Source organism: Eleutherodactylus coqui, chromosome 6 (genome assembly GCF_035609145.1).
Source record: "Eleutherodactylus coqui strain aEleCoq1 chromosome 6, aEleCoq1.hap1, whole genome shotgun sequence".
Lineage (NCBI taxonomy): Eukaryota > Metazoa > Chordata > Amphibia > Anura > Eleutherodactylidae > Eleutherodactylus > Eleutherodactylus coqui.
The window spans coordinates 179,136,334-179,158,290 of NC_089842.1; the positions used below are offsets into that span (position 1 = coordinate 179,136,334).

General features: G+C 45.1%; 1 protein-coding gene across 1 annotated transcript in view; it reads right to left on the reverse strand.

Moving 5' to 3' along the window:
- Positions 1 to 21,957, reverse strand: part of LOC136632989 (transmembrane protein 62-like) — a 49,848-nt gene that overhangs the window by 18,042 nt on the left and 9,849 nt on the right. The window contains exons 5-8 of the mRNA XM_066608344.1: positions 18,486 to 18,627; positions 12,409 to 12,533; positions 8,252 to 8,374; positions 8,002 to 8,157 (exon numbers count right to left, since the gene is read on the reverse strand). Coding sequence (XP_066464441.1) covers positions 8,002 to 8,157; positions 8,252 to 8,374; positions 12,409 to 12,533; positions 18,486 to 18,627 — 546 coding nt within the window. The remainder of the gene's footprint in view (positions 1 to 8,001; positions 8,158 to 8,251; positions 8,375 to 12,408; positions 12,534 to 18,485; positions 18,628 to 21,957) is intronic.

Sequence of the window (21,957 nt, forward strand, 5' to 3'; positions counted from 1 at the left end):
GTCTGAGGGGAAAGAAGTTCTCTACCTTGGCGTTTTGTCTGGATGCGAACAGGTCCAGCTGTGTGAGACCCCACCTGTCCGTCATGATCCGGAATGCCTCCTGGGATAGAGACCATTCCCCTGGGTCTATACGCCTTCGGCCGAGGAAGTCTGCCCTCTGATTCAGGGATCCCTTCAAGTGTACTGCTGATAATGAGAGGATGCGGCCCTCCGCCCAGCAAAAGATTCTTTGTGTGATACTTTGTAGGGCTGGCGATCTCGTGCCCCCCTGATGTCGAATATGGGCGACTGCCGTGGTATTGTCTAATAGCACTCTTATGTGCTGGTTTTTTACTGAGTCCCCCAGATGCTGGAGGGCCTTCCAGATCGCCTGCAGCTCTCTGTAGTTTGAGGACTGGTATTTCATCCCCCGCGGCCATGGACCCTGTAGGAGCTGGTCTCCGACGTGCGTCCCCCACCCCCAGGAGCTTGCGTCTGTCGTGACTTGCATGGTCGGATTCAGTATCCAGTGGACCCCCCTTCGCAGATTTCCTGGGGATGTCCACCAGCGCAGGGATATTTTCACTGAGTTCCTTATCTGTATTCTCCTTTCTAGTGAGGATTGCTTGCCGTCCCATGCTGAGAGAACTGCTGATTGCAGAGGTCTGGTATGCGCCTGAGCCCATGCTACCCCCGGGATGCCTGATGTCAGGCTTCCCACGAGAGACATAGCCTACCGGATTGAGCATGACCGTCTCTGAAGAAAGGATTCTACTATCTGTCGGATCTTCTGCGCTTTTGCTTCGGGGAGGAAGGAGCATTGAGCTTCTGAATCGAGCGTTCTGCTCCAAAACGCCTTCTCCCTGCTGGGGTCTAGGCTGGACTTCTCCCAATTCACTATCCATCCTAAAAACTGAAGCAGGTTGAGCACCGTTGCCACATTTTCTACTAGAAGCTCTCTGAACTCTCCTATAATTAAGATGTCATCCAGATAGGGGACTATCAGAATCGATCTCTGTCTCAAGTAGGCTGCTACCTCCGCCATGATTTTCGTGAAGATGCGAGGTGCCGAGGAGATTCCAAAGGGCAGGCATCTGAATTGGAGATGTCTCGTCCTTTTGCCCATCTCTAGCGTGAACCTTAGGTACTTTTGCGAGTCCCTGTGGATTGGCACGTGAAAGTAGGCGTCCTTCAGGTCGATAGTTGCCATGTAGGCTCCCTTGGGGATTAACCTTACTGCTGAAGAGATCGACTCCATCCTGAACTTCCGATATTTGACGAAGGTGTTCAGGGGCTTTAGATTTATTATCATGCGTGATCCTCCGCCCGGCTTCTTTATTAGGAAGAGTCTGGCGTAATGCCCCCAGGTCTCTTCTCTCTGTGGTACGCAGGACACTGCATTTAGACGTAGTAGGTCCCGAACCGCTTGCTGGAGCGGGTGCAGTTGTTGCGCTGGACCTCTGGTAGTAACGTATCTTCTCCTGGGAAGGAACACCACTTCGATTCTGTATCCCTGCTGCAGGATCTCCGGGATCCATGGGCTCCTGCAAACTGAGGCCCATCGAGCCGCGAAGCTCTGCAGCCTCACCCCCACTGGGATGGCGTCAGGGCTTCTGTTTGGCTGGATCCCCCTGATGAGGGTTGAAGAGGAAATTCCTCTCTCTACCCCCCTTGGGGTAACTCCAGCGGCCTGTCTTGCCCTTGCCCCTATACGGTTCCGGCTGTTGTGCTGGGGCCCGGAAGAAGGTCTTCCCCTTATGCCGTTTCTCTTCCGGGAATCCTTTTCTTTTGTCGGATGCCTTCAAGGATCTTGTCCAGATCCGGACCAAAGAGGAACTGGCCATGAAAAGGGAGCAAACATAATTTGTTTTTCGATGCCAGGTCACCTGACCATGACTTTAGCCACAGAACTCTTCTAGCGGAATTGGTTAAGGCCGTTGCTTTCGCCGAGAGCTTCACCGACTCCGCCGCTGCGTCCGCCAGAAAATTTGTGGCCATTTTTAGTATAGGGAGGGAATCTATGATTTGTTCCCTCTGTGTTTTATTTGAAATATGCAGCTCCAGCTGCTCTAGCCATACCCCCAGGGTTCTAGCAACACACGTGGCTGCGACCCCTGGTCTGAGTGTACTGGCGGCTACCTCCCAGGATCTTCTTAGTACGCCCTCCGCCTTCCGATCCATTGGATCACTTAGCTATGTGGCGTCTTTAAAGGGCAAGCTTGTCCTCTTAGCATCCTTAGCCACTGGGACGTCCACTCTGGGTATTTCCTCCCAACTTGCGCATACCTTCTCCTAAAACGGGTAGTGTTTCTTAACCCCTCTAGAGGAGAAGGATCCCGCGTCGGGTTTTTTCCACTCTTTTTGTATCATCTTGGAGATGTTGCTGTGGACTGGGAAGGTATGCTTCCGTTTCTCCCCTAATCCCCCAAAGACTTCGTCTTGTATAGTGCAGGGCTCTTTGGGTTCTTCCATCTTCAGCGTGGCTCTAACCGATTTGATGAGCTCCGCTAGGTCTTCTCTATGGAAGAGGTACTTCTTGCAGTCCTCTTCTTCTGAGGACTCCTTGAGCACCGGCTCTTCTGGTTCTGATCCTGAACTCTCTTCAGAGTCTGAGTGCTCCTCTGGGCTATACGCCTTTTTTCGGCGTTTCGCCCTGGATGCCCCCGTTGGTGGCGTTTTTGGAGTTGTCAGGGCTGACCGTACCTCCTCCTGGACTAGCTTCCTGACGTCCTTGAGGAATCCCCCCCGATTCCTCCTTGACTAGGCTGGCTATGCATGTTTTGCATAACGACTTTACATACGTAGCCGGCAGTCTTGCGCCGCATTCTGCGCATTCTTTCGCTTTGGTTCTGGGAGGGGCATCCCTTTTATCCCCCTGGCAGATAAACCAAATTTTTTGCGTATAAGGATGCAACATTTACAATAACGTACAAGAATATGCATGACCTTGTTTGCCCCACTGGCTACTTACGGCTCCCGCTGCGGCTGAACATTCCGCAACCTCTGGTGCTGGAGCACTCATGTTTTGCTGCTGGTGCTGCAGACACTCTTGGGGCAGTAAGCCAAACACTCACCGAATGGCCCTTACTTGATCTGCGCCATCTTCTCTCAGGTTCCTGTTTTATTTTTTTAATTTGGCACCTTTAAGATTAAGCCCCCCCCCCCCCCCCCCCGAGCACTGGCCGAGCCGACGTCATCGCGCTAGTCACATGGTGCGGCGCCCCGCCCCCTCCAACACGCGTTAAGGGGATCCAGGAAGCGCCGCGCTTGATCCTAAGCCGGCGCCTGAGGAGAGCTGGAGCCCCGCTTTGAACCCCCCATGGGCCGCCGCAGGAGGAACCTGGCCCAGGGGAACCACCCCATGTGGCGTCCCGGGAGTCGCTCTGCAGAAGGGAGGACAGGCTGACGCACTGCCCTCCGATCCGCCGGTAAGATCCTTCAGGCTGGCGTCTCCACCAGCCCCTCTCGGTGATCCTGCCTCCAGGCAGGACAGGAAAACACTGAGGAAGGGGGGAAGGGGATTTTAACCTCTCGGTGTGTTCCTGTCCTATCAGGAGGAGGCGATCTCAGGTGGTGCTGTCGTGGAGACGACCTGGGAAATATTAGTTTTTCATTTTTTTAAAAACCTACAAAGATTTCTACCGTTCTGTTTGTATGTCATAATGGCAAAGTGAAGAGTGCAGAATTATGGAGAAAAACTACTTTTTTTAGAATTTGCATTAGGCCACAACATAACAAAATATAAAAAAGTGAAAGGGTCTAAAGACTTACCAAATGCACTGTATATAATGACATTTTATATATGACCCAGGAGATAAGCTATATCCCCCCTCTTCTCACAGTCCTGTGCCTATAGGGTAGCTGGCTGGAGAAGGAGCCCTCCTCTATTGCTCTGTCTGCAATAGGATACCAGGAATGCCAACCCACCTCCGCAATCCCCATCAATTACCTGTCTGTAAGATACAAATTTGGTAGGCAAATAGGAGATCGTACAACACCTCTACAGTGCCACTTATTGAAAGGCAGCTTTCCTATAAGTAAACACCCAACATTCTAAGTCTTCTCCAGAAAACTCTGGTTTTGGCTTATATTCCCAGTCATGTTAGAAGGCCTGTTAAAAGCTTGCACATTGACTTATAGGTGGCGCTGTAGAGGCATTGTACCTTCATTTGCATACTAAATTTCCCAGAGAAGCATTGCATGGTTTTATAAGTCTCCACAACTACTTGGCAGTCGCCACAAGTTAAAACTGTACCCCTCCCATTAGTCACAAATTGAATGGATGAAGAGGAAATTAACATCTGTGTTTTTATTTTATAAGACAGCTGTAGGAGCATGCAGGAAATTCTACAGACGGTGCGGGCAAGTTTATCTCTGGCTCACATTAATTATTTCTAGGTCTAGCATTCCCTTCAAGGTATAAATAGCTGTCCTGTGCTATTTGCAGTATAATTGCTTACTAAAAGGTCTCAGCAGAGACCTTTTGATAGACGGCATCCCAATTCTAGATTTTTTTCTGAGAAGCAGAGGGAATCTATGAGCTGCTAAGAGATCTAATATGTTGTAACTATTTTTTGTGTATGATATTGAACACTGCTAATCAGAAGCAAAATAATAGGGTGGTGCAGAAGTAGTTATAATGCAATGCAAGTACAAAATTAGTTCATTGACATAAATTGTAACAAATGGAAATGAAACTTTCAAAAAGGTAATCTAATGTCCGTTTCTGACATAATGATCAACCATTGCACCCTCAAGAGCAAAGCAAGCTTGGAGACGATAAGCCACATGCTTGCGTGCATCCTTGCACATTTGAACTGGAACGTTATTGAATTCCTCAGTATTAGCAAGCTCCAACTCATCAACTGTTGAAATGGGATACGTATACATTTTATCCTTAAAGGGGTTGTCCCGCGCCGAAACGGGTTTTGTTTTTTTTTAACCCCCCCCCCCCCCCCCCCCCCGTTCGGTGCGAGACAACCCCGATGCAGGGGTTAAAAAAACAAACCGGAGAGTGCTTACCTGAATCCCGGCGGTCCGGCGTCTTCATACTCACCTGCTGAAGATGGCCGCCGGGGTCTGCTCCCTCCGTGGACCGCAGCTCTTCTGTGCGGTCCATTGCCGATTCCAGCCTCCTGATTGGCTGGAATCGGCACGTGACGGGGCGGAGCTACACGGAGCCGGCATTCTGCACGAGCGGCCCCATTGAAGACAGCAGAAGACCCGGACTGCGCAAGCGCGGCTAATTTGGCCATCGGAGGCCGAAAATTAGTCGGCACCATGGAGACGAGAACGCCAGCAACGGAGCAGGTAAGTATAAAACTTTTGATAACTTCTGTATGGCTCATAATTAATGCACAATGTACATTACAAAGTGCATTAATATGGCCATACAGAAGTGTATAGACCCACTTGCTGCCGCGGGACAACCCCTTTAAGATAACCCCAAAGGAAAAAGTCAAGTTGGGTAAAATCCAGAAAGTGAGCCAGCCAGCCCACTGGCTCACGTCTGTTTATCCAACTCTCATCGAACCAGTTACAATGTGCATAAAGAGCTGGGGCTGTCCTGCTGTCAACACAGGTTGCTGAAAATATCCCACCGCTGGATGATGAGATAAACAGTGTGCTGAAGCAGATCCAAGTAACACTTTCCCGTCACAGATCCTTCACAGAACGAGTGTATCAATCCCAAATATGCAAATAAGGGAGATGGAATAATACCGCCACAGTGCCACCTATTGGAAGGCAGCATTCCTTCAAGCCAAAATTAGACTATATACAAGCCTTGTAACAATGACTGGGAATTAAAAGCAAAGCCAGACTCCATGTACAGACAGCTGTTTCAGGGCATTTGCCCTTCCTCAGTGTACAGTAGGAGTCTGGCTTTGCTAGTGGGAGGCCTGGGATGGGGGTGTAATCTCAAATATCAAACTCCTTCCCAGACCAGCACACCTGGCATGCAGTTATCCACCAAAATTGTCACTTCAGGGTTTTCAGGTCATCAATAAAAACAGTTGTGTCTGTTAACGCCACCGGATACATGGAACTTGGCCTCATCATTCCACAGTATTCCTCGTTGCAATTGAAGTTTGCCTTCATTGAGGAATTCAATCGTTCCAATTCAAATGTATAGAGATGTGCGAGAACATGTTGCTTATCGTCCCCAAACCTGCAATTTGCTACATGCACGTCACACACTGCTATATACATTGGTCATCCAATACAACAGGGATCAGAAGCAGAGATTAAGGACCTGTGATGATGTCACCGACATGCTCTGCCACTGGTCACATGACTGATATCAGAGGTCCTGAACCCTTGTGCAGATTATGGGTGGACTACAAACCCCCCACGGCCTCAGTTGCTATGGAATAGTAACGAACACCTAGACAGACAGCTATGTGCGTACAGGACCTGTGATGTCACAGGGGTGGTGCATGTAAGTCACTCACAAACCCACTCACTCATGGACGGACAGGTTGTCGTTAGTAGTTTGACTACTACTGCTATTACTACATGGACTGATGAAGGAGCTTACCACCTAGAGCCACAGTGCAGACCGATTACACAAATTCTGGCTGAGGATGTTAATATATTTTGCTTATTTCAGCCATTAACAGTATTTGTGGTTCTGCACTGCATTAAACCATGTGCCAGTGTAAGATATCACAGGATACTGTATGTTTCAGTGAATGATAATGAACCACAGCTAACGCAAACTTGCAAAAGTATTTTTTTGTAATTAATTGAATGCAGCTAAAAAAATATTAAAGTGATTTCTTAGGAATTAACTATTGATGACCTATCTCCAAAATAGGTCTTCATCAGCTGCTTTGTCAGTGTATGGAACCAATGTGCTGTTGGAAATGCACAGCTCTATATACACTGCAGTGGCCTGGGATGGTATTGCAGGTGACGAACCGGGGAACTTCAGCTGTGATAGCATCCCACACCACTGCAGTGTGTACAGAACTCTGTGCTTCTGGCAACACATCTGGGAACTTTAGCTGCAATAGCACCCTGCACTACTGTGGTGTGTACAGAGCAGTGAGTTTCTGGCAACATATCTTGGAACTTTAGCGACTGGCTGATCAGTGAGGGTCCCAAATGGCGGTCCGTGCTGATCAACAATTGAGGACTTATTCTAAAAGATAGGTGCTCGACAGTGCAGTTCTGGAAAACCCCTTTAAGCAACTTTGCAAAATAAGTATAATTAAACATCCCTTATGACTTCCATTGGCTACAGCTCCTACAGTCTACAAACAAACCATGTGTAGTCTGATCCCTAGTCATTTTTACTTAAAGGGGTTGCCCCGCGCCGAAACGTTTTTTTTTTAACCCCCCCCCCCCCCCCGTTCGGCACGAGACAACCCCGATGCAGGGGTTAAAAAAACAAACCGCTCAGCGCTTACCTGAATCCCGGCGGTCCGGCGTCTTCATACTTACCTGCTGAAGATGGCCGCCGGGGTCTGCTCCCTCCGTGGACCGCAGCTCTTCTGTGCGGTCCATTGCCGATTCCAGCCTCCTGATTGGCTGGAATCGGCACGTGACGGGGCGGAGCTACACGGAGCCGGCATTCTGCACGAGCGGCTCCATTGAAGAGAGCAGAAGACCCGGACTGCGCAAGCGCGGCTAATTTGGCCATCGGAGGGCGAAAATTAGTCGGCTCCATGGGAACGAGGACGCCAGCAACGGAGCAGGTAAGTAAAAAACTTTTTATAACTTCTGTATGGCTCATAATTAATGCACAATGTACATTACAAAGTGCATTAATATGGCCATACAGAAGTGTATAGACCCACTTGCTGCCGCGGGACAACCCCTTTAAGGCTTTTGCAAAGTTGCTCGAATTCTTATTCGTTGTGAAGCAGGATATACTTTTTAGGGAGTGGTCATACTTTTTTTTTCAGTTTTAATCAGCAAGTTGACGTATTTTAACAGACAAGCTTGTCTTATTATTCATAGTATTGACATCTTTAATGACCTATGCATTATTTTCAAGGCCAGATAAAATGGAAATACCGGATATGTGTTGAGTGCAGGATCCGTTGTAAAGGCTCCTCTGCAGGATTTGTGTAGAGTGCAGATTTAGGATTGGTAATAAGGATAGCAGGCCATTCATCAAATTGGAGGTCTACAAAGCTGAACAAGTCATGATCAAAGGCAAAGATGCGGTATCTGGGAAAGAAAAAAAAAAGGGCAAGGATGTGAGAACGAGCATGGTATACATATACAGAAAAGGGGAGTCACATAACAGTATAGCATGTTTTACCTTCTGTTATGCATCCAATCTCCCAACTCCAGTTCCAATGTCCCTTGATGATGCTGGGAGTGCAGGACTGGGGCTAACCCTCCCAGGGTGTGCAGGTGACCACACATGTATGCCACAGCTGAACTAGAGGAGAACCCACTGTTAGGTCTTGCTAATTTTTCAGGATTTACATGGCGTGATCAAAATCAAAGACAACTTTCCAATGCTTGCAAAGTTTAATATCTATTTCTAATTCTTTGTCATTTTCAAGTTTTAGTACAATTAACAATGTTCATAGTCCAGTAATATTTACACACTGCTGTACAGTAAAAGCAAAATCATATTCCGGTCATTTTAGAACAACCGTAGTAACATTAATCTCCACCCCAACTCCCAACATTATTTAATCTTTAGCTGAAACCCAATACTCTGAAAACATAGTAATATCTAATTCGATACCAATACTATTTTTGAGAGATGGGCTAATTATTCAATTGCAACTTCAAATTCTTGTAAATACAAAATAAATCTATAAACAGAAGCTACCTCGTTTGGTAACTAGCTAATTCAGAGACTTAAGACAAGACACATTGGGGTACATTTAGGAAAAAGGAAAGGAAAAGAGAAATGGGAGGGTGGCTCTATGACCTTGGGTGATTGGTGTTTAATAGCGTCCGATACTCCACAGAATTCTGGAACTCAATTTAATAAAACCATGTCTTCGTGAACTTTTTCTGAGCACCCTTGAGTGACGCCGTAAGGTCCTCCATCTTCATTAACCACTGTATCATATTGAGCCACATCGCCATCGAAGGCAGGGTGGTCTGATGCCAGAGTCTTGGAATAGAGGATCTTGCCGTACCAACTAAATGGTGCACTACTGATTTTTTGAACACCGATAAAAGGAATCTCACTGTGGTGTAGGAAAAAAGTCCAGCATTTCAGGTATGGAATATTGTGTAACTTTAGAGGTAATCCACTAGACTTTTGTCCAGAAGCTCGCCAGAACAGGGCAGTCCCAGACAACATGCAAAAGGGTCCCTTGTTGGCTCCACACCTCCAACACAGATGAGAGATCGACAGGAATATCTTGTGTAAAAAAAGAGAGGGCACCCTATACCAGTGTAAGAGCACCTTAAATCCTGATTCCTGAATGTTACTGGATAAAGACAAGGAATGTGTGAGTGAAAAATGTTTCCACTTTCCTTCAGAGAGAGTGTAATTTCAAGATCCTCCTTCCATTTCTGTACAAAGCTCGGGGGCTGTGACCCAGGTTGGGAGTTGAGTATATCAGACTCATGACAGTGAGTATCTGGAGGGGCCTTCAATACTGCATATTGACTTAAACTGAGTTTGGGTGTGTGAAGGTACTGGGGTAGGGAACAGACCTAAGGAAGTGTCTCAGTTGTATCGTTTTCCAGAACTGTATTGGAGACTGGTCCAGCATACCTGTTGAGGAGTCCATCAGTAGCTCGAAAACTAACTTTCAGAAGCCAGAGACGGAAGGCTTTGCTCTCATTACCCGGGGAAAATGCAGAATTGCCCGGGAACATTGGAGAGGGTCTGGGGGAGATATCTGGCCTTGCTAAAACTAATAGCTACTTGTTCTATGGCAATCCATTGTTTAAGGACCCGGTATCTGAGCCAGTCTACTATGCGCACCAAATGAGCCGCTTGGTGGTATCGCGGGAAATCTAGGAGGCACATACCCTACTCATTTTTAGGTCTGGCCAAAATAGGCTTTGCACATATGTTAAAAGCTATGGACACCTATAGGGGACTATTTTTGCACCTTGAATGCATTTATTTTGGGCTGACAACTTTTTACAAACCAATTTAAAAAGGCTGTATGAGAATTTGGAAATTTTTTCTATTGACTCAGAATAGGTCATCAATAGAGGATCTGCTGAATTCAGTAACAGCTGGACCCGCAGTTCCAAATTGGGCCACTGCAGTAGGGCCAGCACAATTTCCTTCCTGTGCCATATGTACTGATAGCGGTGCTGGGAATCATCTGATTGACAGGGATCCAATTGGTGGACCTCTGCCAATGATATGTTGATGACCTAACCTGAGTATAGGTAACCTTTGGCAAAAAAAAAAAAAAAAGGGATGATATAATCACACATTTATATATATTCATACACACACTTTATTGTTGTTTCTATATTGCTTAATAAGCACAAGATGTACAAGAAAGGATGTGAAACAAGCTTAAATCTTGTAGACAAGTTTATTTGTTAATGTTACAAGTTATGCGTGACATATATACTTGTACTGTTTTTTATGTTTTAGGTGTTCAATAAAACAAAGTTAAAAAAAAAAAATCTAAAACAAAACACAAACTTCATGGACAACCTCTTTAAAAACTTTGCACTACTTGTCTCCAGCAGCTTTTACACATAACTGTATATAGGTCACTGCAGTTCAAGGACTCTTTTACACTGAACGATTCCAGTTCAGATTCCTGCTGCATCAAGGCAATCTGAACGACAATTATTCAGTGTAAATGCCTACAAGATATGAACGACAAACGATAATTCGTTAGGCTTAAAAAAATAAAAATCAAACAAGGATTGGTCTGTGTAAACAGGCCGTTCATCTACGCTGTTTCCCTGAAAACAGGACCTACCTTGAAATATAAACCCTACCCTGAAAAGAAGCCCTAGCTGCATTACATTAAAAAAGCAATACATTACCTAGCAGGCTCAGCCCCGGTCCTCCTGCTGCCCTCTGGAGCTCCAGGGCGCTTGCTGCAATCCTTGGCCACCCACAGAAGATTGCTTCCTGATTACAGGATTCTTAAATCCCACCTCCAGGAAGTGATGGCTGTGATTGTCTGAGCAGCGCTTGAGAACCAATCTATGCAGTGCGTGATAAACCAATGCGATGGCTGTTATTGGTTCATAGAGTGGTTCTCGAGTGCTGCCAATCACAGCCATTGTGTTGTGAAGGTGGGATTTATAAACTGGCCAATCAATGCCGCGGCTAAGCTCATTAATAAATCCTGTCTCCACAACGCAATGGCTGTGAGTGGTTCACCAATTACAGCCATCACTTCCTGGAGGCGGGATTTATGAAACCCCGTAACCAGGAAGCAATCTTCTGTAGGCAGCCGAGGACTGCAGCAATCATGCTGGAGCTCCAGACACCAGTGGGAGGACCCGGACGGAGCCTGCTAAGTATAATAAGACATCCCCCGAAAATAAAACTTAGTGCCTCTTTTGAGGCAAAAATGAATAGAAGACAGGGTCTTCTTTTCAGTGAAACACGGTAGTAACGATGGTCTGTTTACTGTGAATGGAGGTGGGTGGGCTGAAATTATCTCTGGCCCGCTCCACCTATATTCACTAAGCAATGATCGCTCCTGTGTGAAAGCGAACATTTGAGTTGCAGAATTAACAGTTGGCTTAATTGGGTGCAGGGGTGGATTATTCCCTTTTTGGAAAAAAACAAAACATATCTATATGAGACAGACAGCACATGGTCCTGTTGATTTGTAACAGTGGGAGGGGTGGGCGATAGAAAACCTGCATATCACACATCCCTGGGTTCACTGGAAGACTGGTACACCAGGAGAGGAGCAGATTGTCTATGTTCCTGTTCTCACCTACAACGGCTCAGAAACAGAACTCCCTGACTGACTTCACACATGAGATGCTGCTCAAATATTTCAGCTAGAGTTTTGACAAATTGAAAGTGACCTTTTCATAAAAAGGTTAAACTGTAATGAAACCAGATGAGCGATATATAAAAGGGTAACAAAAAAAAAACAAAAAAAAACAGACATCCATCACTACTACTACTCTTCTTGTATTAACCAACTTCTGTATAACTTCTTAAGTCAGACTTAGGACCCTTTTATGCTCAACAATTATCATTCAAACGAGTGAAAGTGAACGAATCATTCAGTATAAACGCAGTCAATGACCGATAATCGGACACTTTTCATTGGTCATTCAATTTATGCAGGTATAAAAATAATTCTTGGCTCGCTCACTAATCGTTTGGTTTTAATACCGATTGTTCAGTCGTTCTCATTCACCCATACAGCGAATGTGAACGACTTCTCGTGTGAACGAGCCAACAATGTATTGGCTTGTATAAACCGGCTGTATAAGCGAAGTCGGACATCATTCGCTTGTTCAAATGATAATCGATGGTGTAAACAGTCTTACCTCATTACTGCCCGGATGCCGGGAGAAGGAGACACAATGATTGAAGATGGATAATGGCCAAACCACACAGACTGATTACTATGTAGACTCTCAGTGGCTAGCATGGACAACTTCTGCATCTGAGTCTAAGAGAAAAGCAACAAAAAAACTACTTGTTTTAGTCAATTATTGAGTGTTATATCCCTAAACAAATGTTTGGAGATGGAGGAGAAACTTTCTTAGGAAGCCACAATTCCCATTATCTTGCTGGTAAACTTCTCCATAGTAACATACAAAGAGGGGGTAACCTTTTACATGGGATGACCTGTCAGGCAAAGATCCCCGACACATCACCACTAGTCAATTATCGTTCAGTCTGTTATTTAGTGTAAAAGCATGCTCCATCGTTCAGATTCTCGCCAACAGCAGAAATCTCAATGATTTCTCTGCCCGTGTAAAAGGGCCCTTATAGTGAAAAACAAAAACCTGATCAGTCACAGAGAAAGTCCTTTAAAAATCAGAAAAGCTACTAAAAGATGCAATATAAATTTACCCAGCATTTGATAATCTAGAAAGTCTGATGATCCAGCTGGTTTCCAACAGGTACAGTAACTAATATGTGAAGTCTCAGAGCAGCAGAAGCTGAACTAGGAGATACTTTGATTGTAAGGCATAATACAGATTGTGAAAATAGTTCTGACTCTTTTGGGTTCTCTTTCTGCAAGTGAGTTTTAAATTAATTTTCCCCGAGAGTGTTAATCCAGAATAAATGAAAATTTGTATTTGTCAGCACCCAAGTGTCCCAGATTATTTACAGGTCTCATTATGGAGATTTCTAATAAAAAGTAACCCCATATTCCCCACTGGTTTTGCTTCTGTTTCTCGACAATGTTTCAAAATATCTGGACCACCTGGAAACACTTTTCTTGCATCATTTTGTCCTGAATTAATTTTCTCCATCTTCCTTTCTTGCCCTTTTATGAAGAACCTGTACAATGTATTGCCCTTCTACTTAATTGCACTTAGTTATTCTTCTCTAGTTAGCAATGACATCAAGATTCCCCAGTCTCCTCTTGCAACTTGCGCCATCACTTCCTTCCCAATCTCTCAGTTTTTGCTCTGCATTCAAGAACAACCATGGTAAAACCGCATGCATTTAATATGCAGTAGTGGGGCACCCTTCTCAGACGCCACTAGCAGCAAGCATGGATGTACTTTAACGCCTTCTAGACCACATAACGAAAATATATGTCATACAGTCGTGAAGGGTGTATGGAGCGGGCTCGTGAGCACCGAGTCCGCTCCATACTCGGCGGCTATCACGTATTTTTGATAAATGACAGCTGCCGGTAACTGCTGCTCCAATTGTGGCAGTTAACTACTTAGATGCCGCTGTCAAACCTGTCTGCACATCTAAACAGTTAGCTGTATGGGAATAAGGCTTCTGAAACCCTATTGTCCCTCTCCTGCGATGCGATTACTGGGTGCCAATTGGCTAGCATAGTAGCTCGGAGAGTGCTGAAGGCTTCTAGGGCTGCTATATGTGGATGCCCATCAAGCCATGTGTGTTGCAGGGCTTAATAGGCAACATTAAAAAAAAATTAAAAAAAATCACTATATCTCGCAATTCTGAAGTACTGCAGAACATAGTACAAGTGAACTAATGGGCGTATTAAACGTAGAAAAAGCTTGAATCTAATTTTTTTCAAACAGGAAAATAAGTTAAAAAACAAAAACAAACAAAAAAAAAAAAACCAAAAACCAACAACCCTTTTTCCTTAAAAAAATTAAAAAAAAATAAATAATGCCCAGTATAGGAGAGGAGGAGCTACATTCCCTGATAGAGCCGGTCTCTGTGGCTGAGGTGCAGAGGCTTCTTACTGCCTGTCCCTCCAGTAAGAGTCCTGGCCCTGACGACCTTCCTCTTGCCTAACATTCAAAACATTGTTGGTGCCCCGACTTACAGAGCTGTTCGACACTTTTACAGGGTGGGGCACTCCCGAAACAGGACCAGGAGGCTCACATCACTGTAATCCATAAAGAAAATAAGGACCCTGAGAGTTGTGGTAGCTACAGACCTATCTCCCTTATTAACTTCAATGTCAAATTATGGGCTAAATTGTTAGCTGCGAGGCTCCAGGAATTCATCCCGAAATTAATTAACTGTGAGCAGCCTGGGTTTGGAAGGGGCAGAGAAGGAAGGGATAATTGCCTTCGTCTACTCCATGCAATGCGGTACGCACAGACTCATGTAGTTCCACTGGCTCTCCTTAGTACTGACGCAGAAAAAGCATTTGACCGGATCGATTGGCAGTATATGAAAGCTGCTCTTTTACAATATAATATCCCAGAGGAATTGGTTTCCACTGCGTTTACCCTTTATGCTCATCCTTATGCTAGGCTAAAGGTGAACAAAATACTCTCACCCCCCCTTTAAAATAAGAAATGGCACACGCCAGGGATGTCCCTCTCTCTTCAACGCTTTTTATTCTAGCATTCGAGCCTTTGCCACAGAAGGTTAGACAGGACCCGGATATTAGGGGCTTAGACCTTGGGGACAACTCGCTCACCTTAGCAGCCTTTGCTGACGATAGTGTTTCTGGTCACAAACCCTGAAAAATGTCTTCCGCGTCTTGCTGCCCTGATGAAGGAATTCGGTTCATTTTCTAACTTCAAGATTAATTGTGAGAAATCCACTGTCCTAAATATCTCTATCCCTGAACCCTGCTGCAAGATAATTAAAACTAATTCGTCTTATGCATGGTCCAAGGGATCAATTGACTAACTGGGCGTCAAGTTAACTAAAAAATCCGAAGATCTCTACGTAACAAATTTCACTCCTGTATTATCGAGGGTCAAGAGTTAACTGAGGGATTACGATCATCCCCTCATCTCATGGTTAGGTAGGAAAAATATACTCAACTCTTACATTTTACCGCTGATTATATATAGAATTCGTATGCTGCCTATATATCTCCCAGCGGGCTTCTTTAAAGATTTGTGCTAAAGCTTTTGTGACTGTTTGGAGACAGAAGAGGCCGAAGCTGGCATTTAGTCTCATGAGAGGGAGGGTCACGGAGGGTGGGATCGGAATGCCGTGCATACACTACTTTTATAGGGCCTCTCAACTTAGCTACTGGTTGGAATTGGTTGCTCTGATAAAGGACCAACTACTCCAATCCCAATTGTGGGGTTCCCATGGTAAAACCCTTCTAGAGGATCTGTGGTTCCCTTCCAAACGCCGATACAGTGGTCGGTTGTTCAACCCTTTGCTCCGGGGCCCCTGCGAGACCTGGGACGTCCTAAAGGATTCCCTGGCCCCCTCACCCTCTCCTGCTACTCCATTAAGGTTAATTAATAAGGTCCTCAGAAGGAGGGGGACCCTTGCACTGCCTCTTTATGGAGGAAATTTAACAAGCTTCAACTTATGAACCTCCAAGCACTAGCACACTTAAAAGGTAGAAGAAATTCTCATTACTTTATTACCGAACCAAACCCTTTCTTTTCTACAGATAGCTCACATTTCTGGCGTTTTTAGGGATTTCCTAAAGCTCCATAAATCCACCAGACCGTTGACTTCTTTCGAGAAAAGATTAGGAGATAGAGGATCCAGTCTGAGGAAAATAGCATTTTTGAGGAAAAATTTTGTGTTGCCACCAGTCAATGCCAAACCTGCCTTCCTCATTTCTTGGGAGAGGGAACTTGGTGTCTCCCTCTCCATGAAAGACTCTAATCTGATACTAAAGACTGCACGCGGACACTTGGCCTGTATTTTATCTCAAGATTACCATTATAAATTACTGGTACATGACTCCGCAGTGGTTATTTGACCACAAAATGGCATCCTAAAACAGATGCAGGAGGTGTGACTCCGATGTGGGCTCCTTCCTACATATCTGGTGGGAGTGTCCGTTGCTGTCTCCTTTTTGGCGGTCAGTGGAGGGTGTTTTGCGGAAACTCACTTCTTATAACTTCACCATTACTCCCGAGATGGTATTCCTTTGGCGGCCTTCTGGGCATTTTCACCCTTTGAAGCATAGGTTGGTGGCGTTTTCACTGGATACTGCTAAGACACTTATACCGTGCCTTTGGCTGCAGAAATCACCTCCCACTTTGGATCAATGGGTCGATGCGGTAGATCTCCTGTACAATCTTGAGGAGCGCACTAGCTGGTTGAGGGGCACACATGAGAAATTCATACTCATTTGGGATCCTTGGCGCTTACTGCAGAAAGATCTGCGAGTCCCAGGCGGTGCCTCGAGTGTTGAATGGGGTGAGTTTGTGTCTCTGATGGAGGGACATGGGTCCCTGGGCTTGGTGGGCAATATGAGAGCTATACACAATTTCCTCACTCCCCCCTCCCATATCCTTCCCTTCTTCTACTCCTCTATTCGTTTTGTCTCAGTCTGTCTTCGTTCGTCTAATGTGTAACTGTATCAGTCTGTTTTCATTTATTAAATGTAAGTGTTTTGGAGATAATTTGGGTTTTTGTTTGCCCGGGGGGACGGGCTGTGCACTGTCATAATAACGAAGTATATTTTTGTAGAGCTATTGATGCTTTTGATATTCTCCTGATGACCTAGTTTGGTACTATATGTCTGTATTTTCCATGTAAAATTCAATAAACACTAATTAAATAAATAAAATCTAAAAACAGTGAAAAAAAACAACATTTGCTACTGCTGTGTTCATAAAAGTCCTAACTACAAAAAAATATATAAATATTTATCCCTCACCAGTGAATGGCAAAAAAAAAAAATAAAAAAATAGAAAGTCAGAATTGCAGTTTTTGTTGGGCCACCTTCACACGGACAAGAAAATCTTGAGACGCAGATATAAAGCCTATTCTTTTAAATGGGGTCATACACAGGAGCAATGTTTTCCCGCATCACACTGTAATGTGGGGGGGGGGAAAAAACAAAACAAAACGCAGCACGTTCTTTGTGTGTGCTCTCGTATCGCACTGCACATTGTTTTTAATGAGGCCGGTTTCAGCATTGCACCACGTGCTAGGTGCACGCGATTTGAGGTCTCCCATTGAAAACAATGGAAAAACTCTGCGATCCTCCGCTGCAGCTGCCAGTTGCGTCAGAGGATCGGTTGTTCTTTGACATAAAAATGTCTTGCATCCGTGGGTAATTCACGTGATGGCGAGCGCGAAGTGGGGCCGTGATTCGCAGCCTGATACTGTGCCTGTTTGTGTGAAGTTAGCCCTACTCTGGCTCGCCCAAAAAATGAGTAGTAATCAAAAAGATGTATGTACCCCAAAATGGTACTAATTACAAATACAACTTGCACCCCAAATTAAAAAATGGCTCTTGGAAGACAGATGAAGAAATAAAAATACAGTGAAAAACCGCTCGTCTTGAAGGCATTAAAATGGGTTGTCTGCGTTGGACAATCCTTAGTTATTAGAAGGGTCCTCTGACAAAAAGCAAGTCTCAGAGTATCCCCCTGCAATCAGTTGAAAATTGGGGAAACATGGCAGTAAGTGTTTAAAGGGGTTGTCAGAGTTGTAGGTTTTTACTAAAAACTTTCCCATGCAGTAAAATAACTAAACAGTCATAAACTCTCCTCTCCCGGTGTGCCCCACAGTGCTGCTCAAAGTCTCCCCTCTGACGTCACATTTACAAGCTGCCCCATCCAGTTTAAGGGACGTCACAGGCGTTGTAGCCAATAACAGAGCTCAGTAATCGGTCACCGGGCTCCGATTGGCTGCAGTGGCTGTGATGTCCCAATAACTGGGCAGGACTGCAGGCTGTATACAGAGCAGCGGCGTAGGACACAACAGGAGCAGAGAGTATATGCAGATTGATTATTTTGCTGCATGGGAAAGGCTTTTTACTAAAGACCTACAACTGACAACCCCTTTAAATTTTCCTGCAGCGCCACTACAGTATTACACAGTGCCCATTCAAATCAATGTGCAGTTTGTGTAAAGCAGGACAGCTCCTTCAGAGTGACAGACACTTTGTATCCTCTTCCCACTATGCAAAACCTACGAGGATGCTGAACAGAGAGCCCCCTAGACTAATGCAGAGTTCCCCAATAAAGTATATGAAACCAGGTCGTCTAAACTTTAATATGCATTAACCTACCTGATTAAGTATCCCAAAGAAGTTGTAAGGTCTCTTGGGTCCTGGGGTGAGAGTTGCATCAACACAGATAAAAGAATAATTTCCAAATGGGGTATGATGAACATAGTGGAAGGAGCCCTCTTTTTGCCATCCAGAATATTTCCTAAAGAGGAAGAAATATACACTTCAGATACAGTAGTTTAATTTAAACGTCCTGGACAAACGTTTTCACAAAATTTGCTGCTTCAGTGTTTTTAGATCTATTAGGCCTGACAAACACAGGCAGATTCTTGCTGCAGAATCCAGATCGGGCATCCACCTCCAGGTTTCGCAGCAATAACCCTCCATAGCATGCTATGGAAAAATGATTCTTCATGCACATGAGCGGAACCAATCGTGGTTTCCACTCGCAAACGAAAAATCACAGCATGCTTCATTTTGCTGCTCAGACGGCTTTCATTGAAGTCTATGGTAGCAGTCCAATCCACGGCCCGACGCTGTTGACATTGCCGCAGGAAAAGCAGGAGTTTAAAAAAAAAAAATCTGCACTACGCATGTCCGATGGTGAGCCATGCGTACCATCCGCAGTACAGAGAAGCCAGAAGACAGGCAAAGAGGACGACAGGCACACAGGGCCACTTGCCTAGGTCAGGGCCGGCTTCCATAGCCGGAAACTGGACCTGCCGTGTGCATGAGGCTGTTCAGAGGTTTCAGCACAAAATACTGGAAAAAAAGCGCTGCGTACTTCGCTTTTTCTTCTGGCTAAAAACCAGGCAGCTAAGCTGAAACTCCAGACTCTGCAATGCACATACACCCGTGTGCATTGGGCCAAAGGCCCAATGTCCACAGGCTGATTATAGAATCCGTGTGAGTCTCCCGTGCCGGATATCCGCAGTTCTAGAGCCCCATAGAGATGCATTAGCATCCGCAAAACAATTTAAAACATGCGGATGTGATTTTTGCAGGAAGAAAATCGCAGCATGCTCCATTTTTCTGCAGATCCCACAGGGACAGCTTGCATTGAAGTCAACAGAAGCAGCCCGATTCGCGGCACAGCCACAGCTGTCACTGTGGACGTGCCGTGGATCTGCGGGAAAGCAGTAGACTTTAAAAGAAAATTAAAAATTACACTGTGCATGTGTCCGGCACGTCACTGGCGCATCCAGACGTATCCGCCGTGCTGAAGAAAGAAAATCCGGCCGGCACGGAGGAGACCCACATTGGATCTGGACAGGTAAGAAAATGTATTTTCCTGTCCATGTCTGCGGGTACGGCAGATGGAATCAGGGTGTACAAGTGGATATTGGGCCTAGGAGATATTTCTAGGATATATGGAAGTACAATTATAACCAATTTACAGGTTTTAAAACTTATTGACAAATACATCACGTTTAGGCTGGGGTCACACGACAAAATTCCAGTGGAATTCTCATGGAATGGCCAAACTGAAAAACCACGAAAATTCCGCTGGAAAAGCGAAGCTTCAAAACCCGCGGGTTTTGAAGCGGTTTTGCCGTCAGCATTCCGCTGTGGCTTTCTCTCCCCATAGAGAGGAGAGAGGACATTGTAGAAAAGAAAAGAATTGACATGCTGTGGAATTGAATTCCACGCCTCATGTCAGTTTTTGTGCAGCTTGGCTGCAGCGTGTGGACGAGATTTTTGCAGAACTGCCTTGTGGACTTTCCGCATGGAAGTTCCGCAGCAATTTCACCCCATGTGAACCCAGCCTTAGGCAAAGGCTCAATATTTATGAATAAACTATAGCTTTGAATTTCCTTGGAGTGCAGAGCTCCTGTTTTTATGCAGTGAATCAACTCATACAATTCCCTCTCCACCAAGGCTTTCCCTGACTATTTAGAAGCATTAGGCCACAAATTAAGTGCATCCATAATGCTTATGGAACTCCAATTTACCTTCTAACATGCTTTATGAAGCAATTCCTTAAAATGCACAGCTCATGTGCTGCAGAACCTTTTTTTGAGTATCATTGATTCATATACAATGTCTAGTATTGCAGATTGGTCCCATTAAAGTGAACAGAACTAAATCACAGTATCAGATATAGCCTATAAACAAGAGTGGGGTTTTTTCCCCGGAAGAAATCAATGATTTTAACCCTTTCCAATCCAATTTCCCTGCCACCCGCACACTCCCCAGCTCTTATTTATTTTGGGTGGGAAAGTGCTTTGTGGATTCCATAGATTTACTCAACAGATACACATAGAAATGATCTGTCATGATGATTTTATTAGCAAGGTTTTGAAAATTAAACGTGAGTTAATATGTAGATTACACACATTTAATATATTAAACCATATATATATATATATATATATATATATATAATATGAGTATGCAGCAGAGAAGTCCAAAAGCCCTCTCCTGCATACTGCATTATACATAGCAGAAGTGCACTCCAAATGGTAGGAACATGTATCGAACCTTGCCTGACATGGGAGCTATGCAGGGAAATCCCAATGTTGGACACTGGATTGGCAAGGGTTAAAAGCTCATACAATACCAATCATCTTTTATAGGATTTAATAGGTAATTGTGTTTTCCTATGTGTTAAACATTATGCTAATGTGTAAGCCTTAAAATGTAGAAGGGAAAAAAAATCCCATCCTACAAAAAGTTAACGAACATCTGAGCAAGAGTCAAAAGTAGTCATTATTTCCATATCTTAATACTTAGTGGGGCTCCTTTGGCCCTAATGACACTGGATACTTTTTGTGGCATACATTCTACTAACATCTGATACACTACAGCTGGCAATTCCCTCCATTCATCCTCCAATCGGCCCATTCACAATGCTGCAAGGAGAGTCGTTTTTTTTTTTTTTTAACCCCCCCCCCCCCCCCCGTTCGGCGCGAGACAACCCCGATGCAGGGGTTAAAAAAACAACCCGCACAGCGCTTACCTGAATCCCGGCGGTCCGGCGTCTTCATACTTACCTGCTGAAGATGGCCGCCGGGATCCTCTGTCTCCGTGGACCGCAGGGCTTCTGTGCGGTCCATTGCCGATTCCAGCCTCCTGATTGGCTGGAATCGGCACGTGACGGGGCGGAGCTACACGGAGCCGGCATTCTACACGAGCGGCCCCATAGAAGACTGCAGAAGACCCGGACTGCGCAAGCGCGGCTAATTTGGCCATCGGAGGGCGAAAATTAGTCGGCTCCATGGGAACGAGGACGCCAGCAACGGAGCAGGTAAGTATAAAACTTTTTATAACTTCTGTATGGCTCATAATTAATGCACAATGTACATTACAAAGTGCATTATTATGGCCATACAGAAGTGTATAGACCCACTTGCTGCCGCGGGACAACCCCTTTAACTGTCCAATGTTCTATTGAGTGATGACTCAGTCTACTCTATCTTCAGATCAGATAGACATACCTGGGGAACGCCTTTTGCCTTAGTGTGTTGTGCCAACAGATAAGTACAGCAGAGGTTCCATTACGGTCTGGGGATGTTTTACATGGCATGGTCTC